The sequence below is a fragment of the Pogona vitticeps genome, chromosome 2, assembly GCF_051106095.1.
Source record: "Pogona vitticeps strain Pit_001003342236 chromosome 2, PviZW2.1, whole genome shotgun sequence".
Taxonomy (NCBI): domain Eukaryota; kingdom Metazoa; phylum Chordata; class Lepidosauria; order Squamata; family Agamidae; genus Pogona; species Pogona vitticeps.
Window position 1 is genome coordinate 281216042 of NC_135784.1, and position 18298 is coordinate 281234339.

The following is an 18298-nucleotide window of genomic DNA, read 5'->3' on the forward strand; positions in this document are numbered from 1 at the left end:
AGCGCTTTGATCCCTTTCCCCCTACATTTGCTAAGCTCCACTAAGATTTCTTAATTTTGGGTTAGAAAAGGAGGAGCATCTTATACATGGGGGCATCTTATACACGGAAAAATACAATACTGCCTTTATTTTTATTTTTAAAAGGCTGTCGAGTCCTAAATAGCCCTCAAAAGCACAGCTACAGTTCAGGGCTCTCTTTTGAGTCATGGCCAGCTGCCCAAAGGAAAAAACAAGAAGTAGTAAACTTGGGGCTGTAGTTTGGGGTAGTTTTGGGGTGCTAGAGGGAAAGGGGAGGAGTGGTCTGGTTTCGCTTGGTGTTTTTTTCTGACCTTTAACCAGAATTTTTCCAATTAATTAACGAAGAAATGAAAGGAGACAAAAAAAACCTGATTTCAGAGAATATTTGAACATGAAGCAGCATGTTCTCAAGTAGTGTAAGCAAATCTAGTCTAAGAAATTTCCAAAATCTATTTTGAGCTCCATAAGAAATATAAAACTGCCTTCAAGAGACTTTGAGTTTCTTAAGGAAAGCAACAATGGCTTCCTTACTATCTACAAATTTATGGTTTTTTGTCCTGTAAAGTCTTGTCTAACAAATTTTCTGAAAAATATCTGCCAGATAAAATATGTCTGTCGTAACATCAACAGGTTTCCCCCATGCTCTTTATTAGATATGAAGGAAACTGTGTCCCAGAGTGTAACAAAACATTTAAGACAGTTTCCCTTGGAAAGCGTCTAGAAGTCTTAGTTATTTTCTTCACATACGTAACTGCCAGAAAATAATCCTGGTGTGGGATTTGATGAAGTTTACAGCTTTTATAACAACTGAAAGTTAAATATTGAGGTGTCCTCACAAGTTGTTAGATACTAGGTGCTCCCTGTGAATTATGCAATTAATAGTAAATACAGATGGTATAAGTATTTTCAGATAGGCGATGAATCCTCTGTATCGACCTACCATAGAAGCATCAGCTGCACAAACAATTATATTCTAAATTGGAATATTGTTCTTTTGACTTCTTAAAAAATAGACAGCCCCTTTTTATCCATTTTAATCTTCCTGGCAAACAACATCTCTTTCACCTGTTCATTACCGTTCCAGAATCTCACATATGCCATGAGAAGAGCATCGTTATCTTGTAAGGTAGTTTCATCCAACTGTAATGATAATTTATTGAACTGAATTGATCAATCCCTCTCTCAATGTCATGTGCTATCTCATAGATTCTTCTGACAACAATAGAGTGATTCAAATGAGTTGCCTGAATTGTTTATTTGGCACTCAAATTCATGGCATCAAATATTATTACAGACACTGAAGGCAGGATAACTCACCAATGTTATGAACATTTCCAGTTTACTAATTTTTGATGATGCAACAAGACCCTTGTCTAGTTTTTGTGATGTTTAAGTCGGTGTTCACCTTCTCTCGAAGGCTTTTTAAAGAAATCCAAGGGTTTATCTTCCTTCTCTGGATGCAAGGAATCCAAATGTTTTGTTTTTCAATTTGCTTGGCCTCATGCTTTAATTTGAAAATGTAGTCAGGCAGTTCAAACACATAGGCAAAGATGGGTTTTGCAGAAATGCAATGAAACCATATAAATATTCCACAGAATACTGCCAACATTTTTTCACCAAGAAACTCATGGGTAGAACTATTTCTGAAATTAATTTTAAAAATAGGAAAACAATAATAAAAGAAAGAACAAATATCATGTACTGTATACTTGATTATAAGTCAAGACATTTAGGTCTTAAAATTTATCCTAAAAACCTAGGTTGACATATACACAAATGTGCATGCGCATGCGTCTGTGCACACGCACACGCACACGCACACGCGCACACACACACACACACACACACACAGAGCAATACAGAGAGAAGTACCTTGCAGCTGCTTTGCTGCACTCATGGCTGGCTTCCAATAAAAATAGGCAGGGTGCCTGCATCAGCAATTGCTGGGGAGGCAGCTGGCAGAACTGCCTGAGCAGATTAGTTTGTAATTACAGCTGTCTTCCAATAAAAAAGAAGGGCGACTGGCTTCCAATGAAAAAAAGTGCCTGCATCAACAATCACTGGGGAGGTAGCAGACAGAGTTGCTTCTGTTCTAGAGAAGCCATGAAAACAGCAGGGAGCCTGCTGTTAGGGCCATGTTGCTTGGGTATTTAAACTATTCAGTTGTCAGCCCCCCCTGCAAACCTTTGGGGCTCCCATTCGCTCAGATTTCAGTCTGTGGCCCCCTTCAGATGTTCGAGGGGGCCCAAGGCCCCCCATTGAGAATGAATGGCTGCACTACACCACACTGGGAATCAGGCATATTACATAGGCATACTATCTCTTAATTTTGAATTTAATGGATTTTTCTTGGGGGTTTTTTATTGCTATGTCTCATATAATAAAGCAGTAAATTCAATTATGAAGAGCTACCTTAGGGTGGTAAGTTGACATAATTCCTATGAGATTTCAAGGGTAGGAAGAAGCCAGCAATGTATTTTGCTTGGAGTATGGCGTACATGTCTGTTAACATGCTTGTTTATGTTGTGTCTTTTCTGTTTTTCCTTTCATTGCAAGTATGTGATTTAACATTTGGAGCTCTGACCTTTTTACTTGTTTCTTTACCAAGTGATTTTCCCTTGAGACTCATCCGTTTGCCTTCTTTGAAAAAAGTATTCAAGCAGAAAACTCTGGTTTCAAAAGTAGATTGTATTTAAGAACCCAGACCCTAGCTTGTACTTACACTGTTGGGCAAAATATATTTTTAGTGTCACAGACAGAAAGCCATTTTGTGATTTGCCACTGACTTCACATACTATCACTATTAAAAAGAAATGTATTTCAAATTGCACTCTTACCTTGTAACAAGCCTTCCAAAACAGTCTCATTGTATAGGCCATGTCTGAACCCATTTTTTATTAACTCTTGCAAATAATAGTATTCTGATAGATCAGAAAAACTGGTGGAAAACATTACTACGATAATCTCTATAATGAAGCCTTCCATGAAGAGATTGGATATGCCCTCTTTTATTGGCACTTATGGTGAAAGCATTCATATTGGCATATGGCCACTAATATGAAAACACTTTCACTTACTGGTGCTGTTTTAAACAACTCCACCTTAAGAGGCAAGGCATAGAGCTTCGCAACTAGTGGATATGGAATTAAATCTTAGCTTTTACCCATTCAATCTATTCCAATCTGTTACTGAATGAGTTCTTTCTCAATTGTCACAGGGCAGAGATTCAACAATTTAGAAAATTCCAGTGAAGTCAATAATATTAGACACAACTTTAAAGAGCATTAGTTTATTATCTATTCTCCATGTGTTACTTCAGAAACAATTTAATTATATACAAAAATTTGGAATGCTGAATAAATCATGATCAATAAAAACATGTTGCTGAAAAGGGAATAACTGCTTTTAAAATAAGTAGTATACAGTAAATTAATGATAACGTCTTGCTTCTGTGTGTTGTTTATTGCTATGATTGTGTTCCTAGGATGTGTTCAAGTATATACACAATTTTAAAACTCCAGTCAAAAAAGTAAAAAAAAATTATTTACACAATAAATATTTGGGGTTTTAACCAGAATTTTTGTTTGAACTGATTCTTTAATGAACATAATGAAAAGAGCACTCAGTTGACAAAGAGTATATTTGTTCTATAACAAATCCATCAATTCTGCAAATATATTGTATTCACAAGATGAGAAATATTAAAAATCAATGGTTTCAGAATAGTTCCACTGCATTCTAAATGAGCCTCTTCTTCCACAGATTCTCTCCAATAAAGTATTCTGGCCACATCCTAACACAAAGGTAGTGCATTTAAAAGTAGTCCTTTTACCCCAGAACTGATAGCTATTATCAATGATTAATTCCAAAACTAATTTTCCTTCTTATATTAAAGAACCTAGAAGCACCAATTTTCTTTGTATTCTCCTTACATATACTGATCATTCTGGCAACTTGTTATACAAAACTATTCCAAATAAACTCCTAGTAGTACAATTGACAATGCTTATTATTCATATGAATTTCAGAGTATTTGAATAGCTTATATCTTGTACAAAAGGAGAAATTTAAGTCCATGATCAATAAAGAATCAGTTCTGAGTTGGGACTTTTCATCCTTCACATAATTATAGTTTTATGTCTGAGATCAGGTTAGGATCAATCTTTTTGTATTCCCTTTAAAAGGCTGAGTTTACTGATACAGCTGGAAGTGATGAGTATGGTTTTTAAACTGTTGATAAAAAATAATTAAAAAGAAGACACTTTTAAAGCAAGGTAACACTGAAGCCTGCCATAATATAGTTATGTTTCTTGGGATTAACAGCACACAGAAAATAAGTAAATTTTACCAAAATACAGCACATTTCTGCTAATATAAAAATCAATTCCTATGTAAATATCAATGAAAACCAACTAAAATTAATGTACAAAGAGTTGTTAAAGGGTTTCAGTTAAAATTATTAAAAACTATACACATTACAATATGCAGTTGATAACTTCTTTGAAGTGCAATATCACTGGAGTTTGTATATCTAGAAAGGACTATCTGTCAAGCATGTAAATTCCTTTCTATTCCAGCATTTCTTTCCAAAATCTACAGTAGGCTGGTGTTTTTGCTGGGTTTCTTTTTAAAACTACCAATTTATATTTATTAAGAAATGCAGTAATTGAATATTGCTCCAATGACAGGTTAATCATTCACCTTTAAAAAACAGTTATTGGTCTTCTATGGCACTTTTCTCTGGTCCATAATAACCATGTATTACTTATTACCCCACAAGTTAGACAATTTCTTCTCTGTTACATAAGGAGAAAAGAAGAAAATAAACACGTTCATCATAAACAAAATTAACTCTGTATAATCCAATATTTTATAAAAGTAATAAGGAACCAAGGCAGCCTGTGGTAAATCACTATTACATTAATATAGTTAGAAACCCTTTAATGACTCTGAAGTGTCTAGTTCACATTGAATGTTACCTGTAAAAAGAGCCCTTTGAGAACGATCATTACAAACTGGTGGGCTCCAAGTACCCATCCCTTTGTCCTATAACTTTCCAACAGCCATTCCTGTGCAACAGTTTCACAAAAAAAACCCTGGCTTTGGTAACTTAGCTCCATACTTATTGTTTCCTTTTAGTCTAACAAGGCATTTCAAGGCCAAATAAAATCAAGACTTCTGTCAGAACCCTTCTTGAACCATTTACTCCTGGGCAGCCCCCTCTCCTCATAGGGCTCTCTGCCATAAGCCCCATTTTAAAAATGAAGCTTTCTCCGGCAGAACAATTAAGAAGTTTGAAACATGCACATACATGGTATATATGTGTGTGTGATGAGTTACATACAGGCAACACAGTAAAAAAAAAAAACTGGCCATTTCAGTTTGTTTTTTTAAAAAAATCTATAAATAAATTGAAAATGAAATATTTAACACAAGGCAGAAGAAAACTACCTTTTTACACAAAACTGGGGATTTTCATAACAGAGAGCATTCTCTCAATAGCACTCCACAGCACAAATGAAAAAATAGTGATTAAAAACAGATACTTAAAACTGAATTACATATAGGTAATAATACAGTGGGTGAATGTGATATGAGCCAATCCTGCAGAACTCCCAGAAGTATATTTATAGTCCCTGTAAAAAGACTTCACATTTTATTGCATTTTTCTACTGGTAGATATACATTCTCATTTGAACCCCTTCCTTTCATTCCTTGTTTCCCTACTTTCTTAGCCATTTTATCTGGCCTTTTAAATTAATCCAACCAGCTCCACCTTCCATCTACCCATTCATCTATACAATAAGCACATAGCAAAACCAACATTTCAGATCTCTTATCCACATCTACAGAAGTGGTTTCAATAAAGAAATTAAAACAAGGTGATCAAAAAATAAAGGCAACAAATAGCAACAGGACAGAAATCCCTACCATCTGTCCATGGGATACAATGGAGGCTCCTTGTACAGATATTTAGTAATGTGTATGATTTATCCAAAAATAAACCTACCATCTGTACAAAATTCACCACAGGTTTGTTCTTGGAGGAGTGATCTTTGATTGCTACAATGATTTAAACTCAACAAGGTCTGTTGCCTTTTGCATTTCCAAAACTGTTTCCTCTATGTTCTTTAAGTGGTTTTCCCCCTATAACCACAAGTTCATTATTCTATTTCTGTACATAATTTTAAAAGTTTTTGTATAGAAAAATAATCAAAATATTCATTATCCCACAAGTCTTTCCGAGGATCACAGAGATGTTATCCCTTCCTCCATAGTATTTAGGAAAGCTCTCGAACAATGATGAGTTCCACTGCACTCTGAAAAGTCTTTAGTAAAGATACTGCTTGCCCATGATCAATGTCGATGAAGCTATATCCATTAGCCTAGAAAGGAAATGAAATCCCAATAAATGCAAAGCAACATGTTTTCAGTGTGATTTTTAAAAAATTATATTACTAAGAGTTAAATTAAAACTGTTACTTTTTATAATTAGCAGAAGGGAATTCCATGTGTTAAATTAGTAGTAGGAAAGTAAAACTACAGTGGTGCCTTGCTTAACGATTACCTCATTAAACGATGAAACCGCTTGACGATGAAGTTTTTGCGATTGCTTCTGCGATCGCAAAATGATGTTCTAATAGGAAAAATTCGCTTCACGATGATCGGTACTCTGCTTTGGGAACCGATTTTTTCGCTAGACGACGATTTTAAAACAGCTGATTGGCAGCTCTAAAATGGCCACCCGCTGTGCAAAATGGCTCCCCGCTGTGCTTTAGGATGGATTCCTTGCTATACAGGCACCGGAAAATGACCACCCTATGGAGGATCTTCGCTTTACGATGAGGTATTTAGCCCACTGGAACGCATTGAACCGGTTTTCAATGCATTTCAATAGGCTTTTTCGTTTCGCTTGACAAGGATTTCGCTTAACAGCAATTTGAACGGAACAAATTATCCTTGTAAAGCGAGGCACCACTGTACTGTTAAGATTATAAAGTTACCATGCTCTGAGAAACACATTTTTAAAAACTCTTATTTGTTAATTATAAACTCAAAAACGAATGAACCCTTTCCTCTAAAAACATTCTATTATGAGAATGATGAAAAGGAGAAATCATCTAGTGGCTATTTCTCATCCACGAGCTGAGAGAATGAACTGAATTTAACCAAAATCTTAAGAGCAATATAGTAGGAACAGAGCAAGAGTGAGTGAAAGCATCCAACACATATTTTTCCAGACTAATAATACCCTACTGGTTTAGCACATATATTTCTCTTCTATTTCACAGGATGTTTATTCATTTCTATTTTTCTCTTTGTGTATTTCAAGCAGTAACCAAATGCTGCTGTATCTTCTTTTTCTGCATCACTGAAATAATCTCAACATCTCTTATCTAGGCTATATACATCTCTTCTTTGCTGATCGTCCCACTTATTAGTCTCTCAGTCTTTTTATCAGGGCACAGTGCTCTCAAAGCATTTATATTTGTACCTTTCATTATTACAGCAAGAAACCCATCTAAAACCAAGTCATGGGGATCTACTAGTTTTTGGTTAAAGGAATTATCATTTTCAATTGCATCAAAAGTAGCAGAAGTCAAATAAACAAGAACTTTGAAAAAAACTGGTTGGTAGCTTTAGTAAGAATGGTTTCAGTGAAGCATTAAAGGGTTAAGGGAGAAAATGAATATCTAACAAATTACAATCTTTTGGAGATGGAATTATACCAAGCTTCAATGCAGTAGGAAGATCCAAAAAGAAGAATTAATATAGTAGTGTGAAGCCCTGAGTCTTTCTGAAGTAAATGGTGATTTAGGGATCACCTGGTGGCAGCAAGTATAAAAAGAGTGAGGTTTGTTTGCCTTCGTGTGCTCTGGGGCTTGAAGGTCAAGCAAGGGGCACGAGGGTGGACGCCACACATGTCGTCAATAAAATTCTGCTATTTATTCTTGCAATCTGGTTGTGATCTCAGATTCAGATAAAGCCATTGCAGCACTAATAACAAAAACAAATAAACCTGCTGTTTTATATTACCTGAATAATTTTATCTCCTGGCTGCAACAGTTTAGATGCTGGTCCTTCCGGCTGTACCCTGGTTACAAATATACCCTTGGAAAAATACATAAAAATATGAATACAAATAGAGAAATGTTAATATATATGAAACCAATTAAAATTATTTCTAATTTTGTTATTATTTCAAGCGAAATTAAAGACTGTGTTTTGATACCAATGTGTAGTCAAAACTTGAGGAAAATGTTCTAAGAAGTAGTCATGTTAGTCTATTGCAGCAAAAAGAACAAGGAATATGGTGGCACATTAACATTTGCAGGATTTTTTCCCAGCATACACTTTCATGGCCTGCAGCTCACGTCTCCAGATGCATTTCTAAATGAGAAATACAACTTTTCAGTTTTCAAGATAGCATAAGATTCTGTTGTATATTGGGGAAAGGTTTCCATGCCACAGCCTGTATCATCTAGAAATCCAGGGACGGAATGAATTCAAGTACTGCACAACTGCTGGCTGTAGATTTCTGTACAAAACCAAAGGGGAGGAGGAAGGGTACTTGGGATTTGCAGCCCAACGTTACACACCGGAATTGGCTCAGAGAAACATAAGTCAAAAGAGTAGGCAATGAAAACCATGTCTTGGGGCTAAGTCCTCAATATTGCAGAAATTAGGAAGGACCTAATGCTGTCATACTACAGACAAACTGCTTCCCCAAGTGAAACTGGAGAGGATAATTCCCCTCTTTATAACATCCTAGTAAAGGTAAAGGTTCCCCTTGACAATTTTTGTCCAGTCATGTCTGACTCTAGGGGGCGGCGCTCATCCCGCTCTTCAAGCCATAGAGCCAGCGTTTGTCCGAAGACAATCTTTCCGTGGTCACATGGCCAGTGTGATTTAGACACGGAACGCTGTTTACCTTCCCACCGAGATGGTACCTATTTATCTACTCGCATTTGCATGCTTTCGAACCGCTAGGCTGGCGGGAGCTGGGACAGGCGACGGGAGCTCACTCCGTCGCGTGGATTCGATCTTACGACTGCTTGGTCTTCTGACCCTGCAGCACAAGCTTCTGCGGTTTAGCCCACAGCGCCACCACGTCCCGGTTTATAACATCCTATGCACCCCCAAAACCTACTACAGAGGGCTATGAAACATGCATTAACAAGTTTGTGGTTAGCATGGTGGGCTGCAAAGAGAGGAGGGGAAGAAAGCCTTATTGTGCTAAAGCAGTGGTCTCCAACCTTGGGCCTCCAGATGTTCTTGGACTTCAACTCCCAGAAATCCTGGCCAGCAGAGGCGGTGGTGAAGGCTTCTGGGAGTAGTAGTCCAAGAACATCTGGAGGCCCAAGGTTGGGGACCACTGTGCTAAAGGACATAGTGCAGTGGTTCCCAACCCTGGGCAACCCAGGTGTTCTTTGACAGCAACTCCCAGAAGCCTTCACCATTTTTTGTGTTGGCCAGGGTTTTTGGAAATTGCACTCCAAGAAGACCTGAGTTACTCAAGGCTGGGAAGCACTGCCCTAGCGCAATGCTGAGACTAAGCTAATTATAATTACCCATTATGCTAGTCTTTAACTGACCCTAATCCATAATATACAATTCAACATGACACATTCAGGGGGAGTGCCATCTAATTTCTATCCCATCCTCTTCTTCTGCTCTGAGGAACCTTAAACTTTGCTGAGGCAAAGGGTCTTGGGATACACTGTCCATGCAGAGGTTAGGAATTCTCAGCCACACTTCTTTTGCAATTTTACATGCAGATACCCAGCAATATACTGTATTTGTGGATATGTGCTTCTGGGACCTGTGGTCTAAAGAAAGCAAGATTCCAAGCTTGTGAGTAAAGGTATATTATTTCATTTTCCACACACAAGTGGAGTAAATCCTTTTTTACTATTCTTTTTGCCATCCTCTCCATCACCCTTTTTACCATCTTTATTGCCATCTGTTTTAATTTAATTTCCCTAATCATGTATTGATTTATTTTTATCGTGTTTTTAATATTATAATCCTTATATTGTTGTTAGCCACCCAGAGTGGCCTGGTTCCAGATGGTACGTGATATAAATTCAAATAATAAAATAATTAAATTAAATTTAAAAATATATGTTTGTGTGTGATTATGTATGTGTCCCCAAACTCTGATAACTTCTGTTGTAAGCTCCTGTAATTCTGTAAGGATGCAAGTATACATTTCAAGATATTCTATATATGGTTGACCAGTTAGCACCATGTCCTTAAATGTATGCATTAACATCACTGAAAAAATAAACAATATTGCATTGTATATATTCTAAACATACATTTTTAAACAAACTCAACTTTATAGTACTCACATCATCATCAGGCCTGAAGGGGTTTCCTCTGCCACCAATTCCTCCTGATATACTAAACCCAAGCTCTGGATCTTTTTCAATTCTCACTCGAATCTAAAATATAAAACAGGTGATTTAATATACATACTGTACATCAAATATAAAACAATACATTTCAAACAGGGTTAACTACATATTGATGTCCTACAAAAATGAACAGATGACCCATACAACTACTAATTATATTGATACATTTATTGTTTCCTGCTTTATTTCTCTAATCAGTTTGTAGATTTTTTTCCCAATTTGTTGCTGTATATCTGGTATATTTTCATTGTTCATACTAGTACTTCAAACTACCTTGAGAGATGGTTAAAATGTCTTTATGTTCAAAGTTACAGCACAGATATATCAGAAGAAATAAATAATTTTCTCTAAGCTTCTGGCGATGTTTTGGAAAAATTTAAATGAGAGCAAAAACATTAGCAGTAAGGATCATAAGTAACTGTTATTTTAGGGTGCCTCACAGAGGATATCCATAGGGTCAAACTGTAATAACAGCAGCCAAACTTTACCACTGCTAGAATGGCTATGCCAAAGCATCACTAAATATTTGTAATGCACTCCAGCAGCAACCTGAGAAACAGCAAGGCATCATTTTTGTTCTTACCTCCTGCTTTGCCAGCTCGTGGCACTGCCTGGATGGACCCTGGGGCTGACTATAAGGAGGCTGATGGGCAACTTTAAGCATTAGGTAATCAATGAGCTGCTCTCTAGAAGGATGTCTTGCAACATTTGCCTGGGGTGCAGGATGATGGACTTGACTATAGTTCGCCTGAGGTCTTGGGGGCTGGCACATTTGCCCATTCATCAAAGGTATCTGAATAAATGACACACCTTTAAGCAACTTTTTACTTCAGCTATTTTGATATCTCATGCCTTACTCAATAATAGTTTTGTAATGCTCACATGGTATGACTTTAAAACAAGACCATTAGATTTCTCAAAACAAAATGAAATAGAATAATTTCAAAAATCAAAATTTATTCATCACAGAGCAGAAGGACTCCTAAAACGCTCAACTAATCAATGTCAACTGAGAAGTATTCTAGGGGAAAGCATTCTTGCAGATTTTACAGGACATTCCCTGCTCCCATTAGAAATTTCCAAATGACTGAGAACTTGCCAATGTATTAGCTGTGTCATTTAATATAAAAAGCTACCTAAAGATGATCTTCCACAAAATCAGAAACACTAGTCAGTGTGAGGAGCTAATACTGGGAACTAGTTTATAACTATCTTTTATGCTACTAAGCAAAGACACTGTGCAACTATTTTGAGTTTTCTTCTTTAATGGATTTTCTGTGGTAGAAAAACAATGGAAGTAAATCAGTGCAAAATAAGATGTTACAAGAACTACCTGCAAAATTCTATGAATGGGGCAGGTCTATTACATTATAAAAATCTCTGAGATTTTGAACAAAGTGGTATAAATTAATATAAGTAAAAGTCATGGCAGATGTATGAAGAACTTTTAAAAGATGTGATGTAATGTGAAAGATGAACTTGAGAATAGCTCGTGTTTTCTTCAGTTAACATATCCTCTAAGGAGAGCTTGATTTACTGATTTACTGGTACCAATTTAGTTAGTTCACTAGCAGCTCATTCAGACCAACAATTGTGCATGTAAAAAGTTGTTAGTTCTTTTTCTTTTTCCATTTTGCATTACTTGCAGTTAAACAATGGTCTTGTTTGGGCAAGCTGTTACATAATGATAACTACAATTAACTGAAAACTAAAGTGAACATTTCTAAGTTCTTCACAGCTGCACTTGGAGTTTTTTAACAAGAAAACCCCCACATAACTGCATTATGTCCAAATCAGACACTTGTGCCCAAACCATACACCTGTTGATGGTTAATGACATGCAGCATTAGTACCTGCACGGGAAGTTTCTTAATGCCATCTGGAGCAACATCTTTGAGACTAAGCGTGGCAGACTGGTAGTTCTGCTGCCCAGAAATGAAAACATCCTCTTGACATTGTTCTGCTGGAGTGGATGTCTGGGGATGCTTTAAGTGAAAAGCAAATAAATATAAACATTTTTGCTACATTCAGCACACTTGCAAAGTTATTCAGATGAATGTTAAGCATATATTAATCCTACTAATCAGCCCTGAGATGGCTGTAAATGTTAACCCTGGTATTTGGAAAACACTGGAGCTATAAAAAGGCTTAGAACTGCACAATAAAACCATTTACAAAAATAGCTGCTATTTAAGTATTTGCAATTATAACATAATAGCCTTTTATTAATTTTGCGTGACTGAACTATTTTAGTCTATATGAATAGTTGTACACAGAAATGCTACTATTTATTTTCCTTCGAGAAATGAATAGTAATGCAGTCATTTTAATTCCACTGCAGATATAGGAGATTCTGTTTCAACACAGCTCATAGCAGCTCTGCTATGAACCATACAGCAAAGTAATAGTAACACCTGAAGGACACTATTACATTTTGTAGGCTACAGTAGAGAGCTATATCCATGTTCCATTGACGATATAAATGTTACATACTGGGATGCAACAGAATAAAGGTCGAAAAGTAGGGCTTCTGTATTTCTTTATACTCCACCTCTCCCCCCCCCCCACACACAAATGGGACTTAAGGCAGCTAACACAATGTGACTAAAGATGAAGTCAAACCAACAAGAAATACATGCTTATGTACTGTAATTCCTTATGCTTAGGTTCAGAACAAGATGAAAACTACAAAGTTAAGCCAAATGTCATATGGAAGAGCTGTAAGAATTAAGGACAGCAAGCACAGTTATGGAAGAGGGAATCCTCAAGTACTCAATGAAGCTGCAGAAGTGAAGTTGACAAAGTAAATACCAGGAAACAATTTAATGAAATACAGGGAGGGGAACAAAGCTATGTAGGTTACAAAACTGGACTGGATAAAATACAAATCCAAGGGCAGGTGATACCTTTATGAACAACAGAGACTATATACATGAGAGTCCCAAAAATTCATGGCAGATTATTGTGCCTGGTCTACATCTTAAGGCGAGTTGAAATGCAAGCTGCAAATGCCATTGCACATGTGGTTTCAAACTGCATACCAGGTTGCAGCTGGGCGGATTTCTCCTCCCAATTCTTCAAACAAAGTACTGTACTGCTAAATAACCTGCATTTAACTCCCCTCCCATTACCTTCTTTGGCTGAGGGTGGAAAGGAGGTAATACAGAAAAGTGGCAAGCCTCCATTAGAGAACTGGGATTAACATTTAGTCCACCTACTAGAAGAAGCCAATTGAAGCCACATTACAAGTACAGTATTACCTAGTAGAGGTATGCAGTTGTTTTCTTCAGTTTGCAATCCTGCTTGGCTGATGTAAGACTTCATCTTGTCAGTCTATCTACCTATCTATCTGTACACACAGAGAGAGCACTAATTCACAAAATCTTGGTCCACAGACTGAGAAAGATTTACTAACATCATAAACCAGCTGTTTGTTTGATTTCTTAGTTGTCTGACAAAGGTATTTTGTGCTCTTGCATTTGTATTGTGTAAGGATCACATGTCCTTTTCTATTTTTTTCAGGACTGGATAAGACCCTAGTATAGCAATTTAAAGACATGAATGATATGGGCTGAAAGGTAAATTGTTTAAGTGATAAAGATGCAAGAAAATGTAAGAACAGAAGGCCAGAAAGAAAAAAAGTTAGAGCAACTAAGAGGAGGTGTGACCATAATATGAACAGAAGTTTTTGCTAAGAGAGCAGACAATGAGAGTTGCATTTTTCTCTATGGAAAAGTGACATGGTTTAGGAATGGACTAAGGAGGGTATCAAAGAAAAGTAAAAGCCTTATGTCTGATCAGTATTATGGACAGATGTCAGTGGTCTAAGACAGTGTTCCAGAAGAAAAAGGCACTTGAGGACAATTCGACCTTGTATAACAAGAAAGGAAATATTCAGGCCATTCTGAGAAACAAGGTAATTCGTCCAGATTTGTGGCTGCAACAAAAGAAAGGTGAACCCCAAGCAGAACAATGTAGTCAGTCAAAACGTGTGCCTTTACAGTATGAAACTCAAGTACTACTTATTTTCATGAGTTCATGGAATACTTATGAAAAGGACCCCTGATCTAAGTGTGTGTGTGTATTTTTATATATATATATAAATTACAGAAAATATATATATATATATATATATATATATATATATATATATATATATATATATATATATATATATATATATATATATATATATATATATATAAAAAACAGAATTAAAAAAAAAATAACATGCAAAAATCCAAGATGTAAAAATGTAGATATTAAAATACAGCAGGAGGGAAAGCCTGCCTAAATTGCCATGTCTTAAGTTTACTTCTAAAGACACCCAGAGAGGGAGCCAGGCGGATCTCTACGGGCAAGTTGTTCCAGAGGCGAGGGGCCACTGCCGAGAAGGCCGGTTCCTCATTCCTTCCTTGCGGGCCTCCTTCGGGGTTAGGCCCCTCAATTGCCCGGCCTGGCTAGAATGAGTGTCTCTGGCAGAACTGGGTGGGAGAAGGCGCTCTGCCAGATATTGAGGTCCTAAACCATTTATGGCTTTATAAGTAATCGTAAGAACTTTGAAATCAATGTGAAAACAAATGGGCAACCAATGCAAGGCAGCCAAAGTGGGGGAAATATCTTGGTGCCTCTTCACCCCAGTTAGCTTAAAAAAAAGCTAAATGCAGATTAAGGGAGATGGTGGACACAGACACACTTTCAGAACTGCTCTGCCTTCAGAAATGGCCACCTGTCATACTTTAATAGAAACTATAAAACCCAAATATTAAGAGGAAAAATTATTCAATAATTGAGATTATTGAATCATCACATTACAATACAGATGGAATCAACCATAACACAAATCACACAAATTATAGAAGGAGATTGCTTTAAAGACATATTCTTTGCAATGCTTTACCAACAATCATCTTTTTACACATGTACTCACACGAATAATATGAAAACCAGAACTTCTTCCGTCTGCAACACTCAGGGCAACATTGCCCTGGCTGCCATGCAGATCCCTAGAGCTGCCATAGTGAAAGCTGCTAACTGGTGCATAATTGGAATTAAAGGACCTAGACAGCATGCTCTGAATAAAGAGGGGACAGATAACAGAGATTAGTGCAGCATGCGTAAACCACCAGACATGTTATACACAGAGTCAGTCAGTACAGACACACATATTGCAGATCATGCAAAAAAATATCATGCATATAAAGGGTAACATCCAGTGTGAAATCCAAATCTCAGTGGCACAGTGGTCTCTTGCAATGTAACTGAAATTGCAACCTGACAAACAAATTACTTGAAAACAAGTCCATTCAAATGTGGCCAAAGAAAACAAACATTCCATTTTCACATTTTAAACACAGGCAACATACGCTATCATTAGCTTTGGTGACAGAAAGGGGATAACTGAAATACACTTTGGGAGGGAAAGGTTCTGAGTAAAATGCCCAAAGCATTATTTCTTCAATACAAAATAGGTGATTTTCAAACTTTTTTTATGATTTAAAAAAATAAAATAAGGATAAATACAGTTTATAAAGCTTTTTGTCAAATTTAGAAAAAGTATACAGGATATGTTCCGATTTTTTACAATGCCATTTGGATTTTTCCCCCTTTTGGGAGCTACATGACAGCTCTTTTTCAGGCCTATTTTGACAGCCCATTAGTTTTACCCTGTTTCCCCGAAAATGAACCCTAACCTGAAAATAAGCCCTAGTATGATTTTTCAGGATGATCGTAATATAAGCCCTACCCCAAACATAAGCCCCAGTTAAGTGAAACCCCACCCTCCGCCATTGTGCAGCACCCAGAAGATGACATGACTGTATTTGAATGAATGTAGATTGAGGTACATGAAAAAAAAAACCCTGAAAATAAGCCCTAATGCGTTTTTGGAGCAAAAATTAATATATTAATTAATAAGACCCTGTCTTATTTTGGGGGAAACATGGTAAACCACCAACTTTTACCACAGACTTTTGTGAAGAACACAAAAACAGATGCAACAGAGATCAAAGGAAGAGTTTTTGAAAATTAACTGACTTGTAAATTGAATTAGCGTGTTGCTATAAAGATCAAAACACAACTGCAATGCCAGAAATGTCTGCCATATTGACAGAAGGTAACAGGGGAACAAAAGAAATGCACAAAAGGTAACATCCTAAGAACTATTAGAAGACTTCATGATATCATTTTCCCCCTTCTCTTTTTAAAGGCAACTAACAAGAACAAATGAAACAAAAAGAATAAGTGAAAGAGTGTTGTTAAATTTAACACAACAAAAATTAAAAGCATAAAGAGTTAAAATTGTGCTTGAAGGATGCCCCAAAAACATTAAAACACATTACAACAGATTCAGACTGTGACTACACGGTCACTGTGCGATTTGTTCCACTTACAAAATAGAAGAATTCAAATCTTTTTTTACTGATCATTCATTCATTCATTCATTCATTCATTTATACCCCACCTATCTAGTCAATTACGACCACTCTAGGCAGATCACACGACACAAAAGCCATTTCGAATCAGTCAGGCCCTTTTTGCTCACTATGCAGTTTTTTCTCCACTACTAGGGGCTTCTTTTTTCAAGCTGGAGCAATTCAAACAGGCTGTTTTGCTCTGCAAAAGGAGGGGTGCATCTGTGGGTGGTGCTGCAGTGGTATAGGCAGTTGGGGGCATGATCTTTGGGGACTGCAGGAATATTCTCCCCCATGATTTCCCCCCAGTGTCCCTGAATGAATCAGCTAGTGCTGATTCATTGCATCAATACATTAGCATTAGATCACCTGTGCCCGGGGGAAAAGGTAGGAAAGTAGGAGCTTTTTGGCTGCCCAGCTGAGGCAGAACCCTAAAAAGAAGCAAGGCGAAGGGAAGGGATGGAAAGATAGGTGGGTAGGCAAGTTGGTGGCGCTTGTGAAGGCAGTTGTGCCCATTGAGTGCAAAGCTTCAAGCTCAGGGTGTCTGAGTGCAAAGTCTGCAGCCACAAATGAGAGTGGCTGGCAAGGCATGGAAGGGGGTGGGGAAGTGCCCAAGGTTACTCTAAACACAGAATCTGGCACATTGCCCAGCCTGCCAGCCATTCTGATTTGTGGCTGCAGAGATTTCTTTCCACTCACCAACAAACAGAGAGCAACAGCAGACTTTCCAGCATCGACCAGCAGCTGATACGAGAGAGCTGGCAGAAAACTTGCTATGGACACTTCCAGGCACTATTGTTTCCACCTTCTTTGACACCACTAGCCCCTGTCACCCCCTCTTGACATTTTAATGTCCCTGTCTTATCTAGTGAAAGGGTAGAAAAGTCAGCAAGGACAGTGAGGGGACTGCACATGCGGCTAGAAGTTGTGAATGCTTCAATCTCCCTTCCCTACACACCACTTGCCTTAGTGAGAAAGTGAGTGCCAACCCTTTGGAACATGGCATGGTCCTCCATCCCTGTCTAATCTGTGAGTGACAACTCTGGTCTGCTCTTATCTCACCTGAGAGGCAGGAATAAAGGAAGGAATGTGGATTGTGCCAACAGTGGCATTGTGAAAAATACACTTTGGGAACTCTGTCCATGTGGTTTGATACTCCTGTTCAAGCTGGATTCTGAATAGAAAGAAGCACTCAAGATCATATTGGAAATATCTGCTAGCTACTAAAGTTCACCAAAGAATTTCAGAAGATCAGTCTATGCTTTATAGACTACAGCAAAGTTTTTGACTGTGTAGATCATGAGAAACTATGGATTGTTCTGAAAGAAACTGATGTGCCTCAGCACTTGATAAGTCTGACACATAAGTTGTATTGTGAACAATAAACTACCACTAGGACAGAATATAGAGAGATGCAATGGTTTCCTATAGGCAAAAGTGTCAGAC

The 18298-nt window shown here is 37.3% G+C and overlaps 1 protein-coding gene across 6 annotated transcripts in view; it reads right to left on the reverse strand.

The window, feature by feature from the left end:
- Window positions 1–3291: 3291 nt before the first annotated feature.
- ERBIN (erbb2 interacting protein) overlaps window positions 3292–18298 on the reverse strand; it is a 119963-nt gene continuing 104956 nt past the window's right edge. For 3 of the 6 annotated variants that reach the window (XM_020783694.3, XM_072992699.2, XM_078384543.1), the window contains exons 22-27: window positions 15370–15513; window positions 12293–12424; window positions 11023–11232; window positions 10374–10466; window positions 8056–8130; window positions 3292–6404 (exon numbers count right to left, since the gene is read on the reverse strand). In XM_020783694.3, coding sequence (XP_020639353.2) covers window positions 6300–6404; window positions 8056–8130; window positions 10374–10466; window positions 11023–11232; window positions 12293–12424; window positions 15370–15513 — 759 coding nt within the window. In that variant the 3' untranslated portion in view covers window positions 3292–6299. The remainder of the gene's footprint in view (window positions 6405–8055; window positions 8131–10373; window positions 10467–11022; window positions 11233–12292; window positions 12425–15369; window positions 15514–18298) is intronic. The other 3 variants (XM_072992701.2, XM_020783697.3, XM_072992702.2) reach the window with 2 other exon arrangements.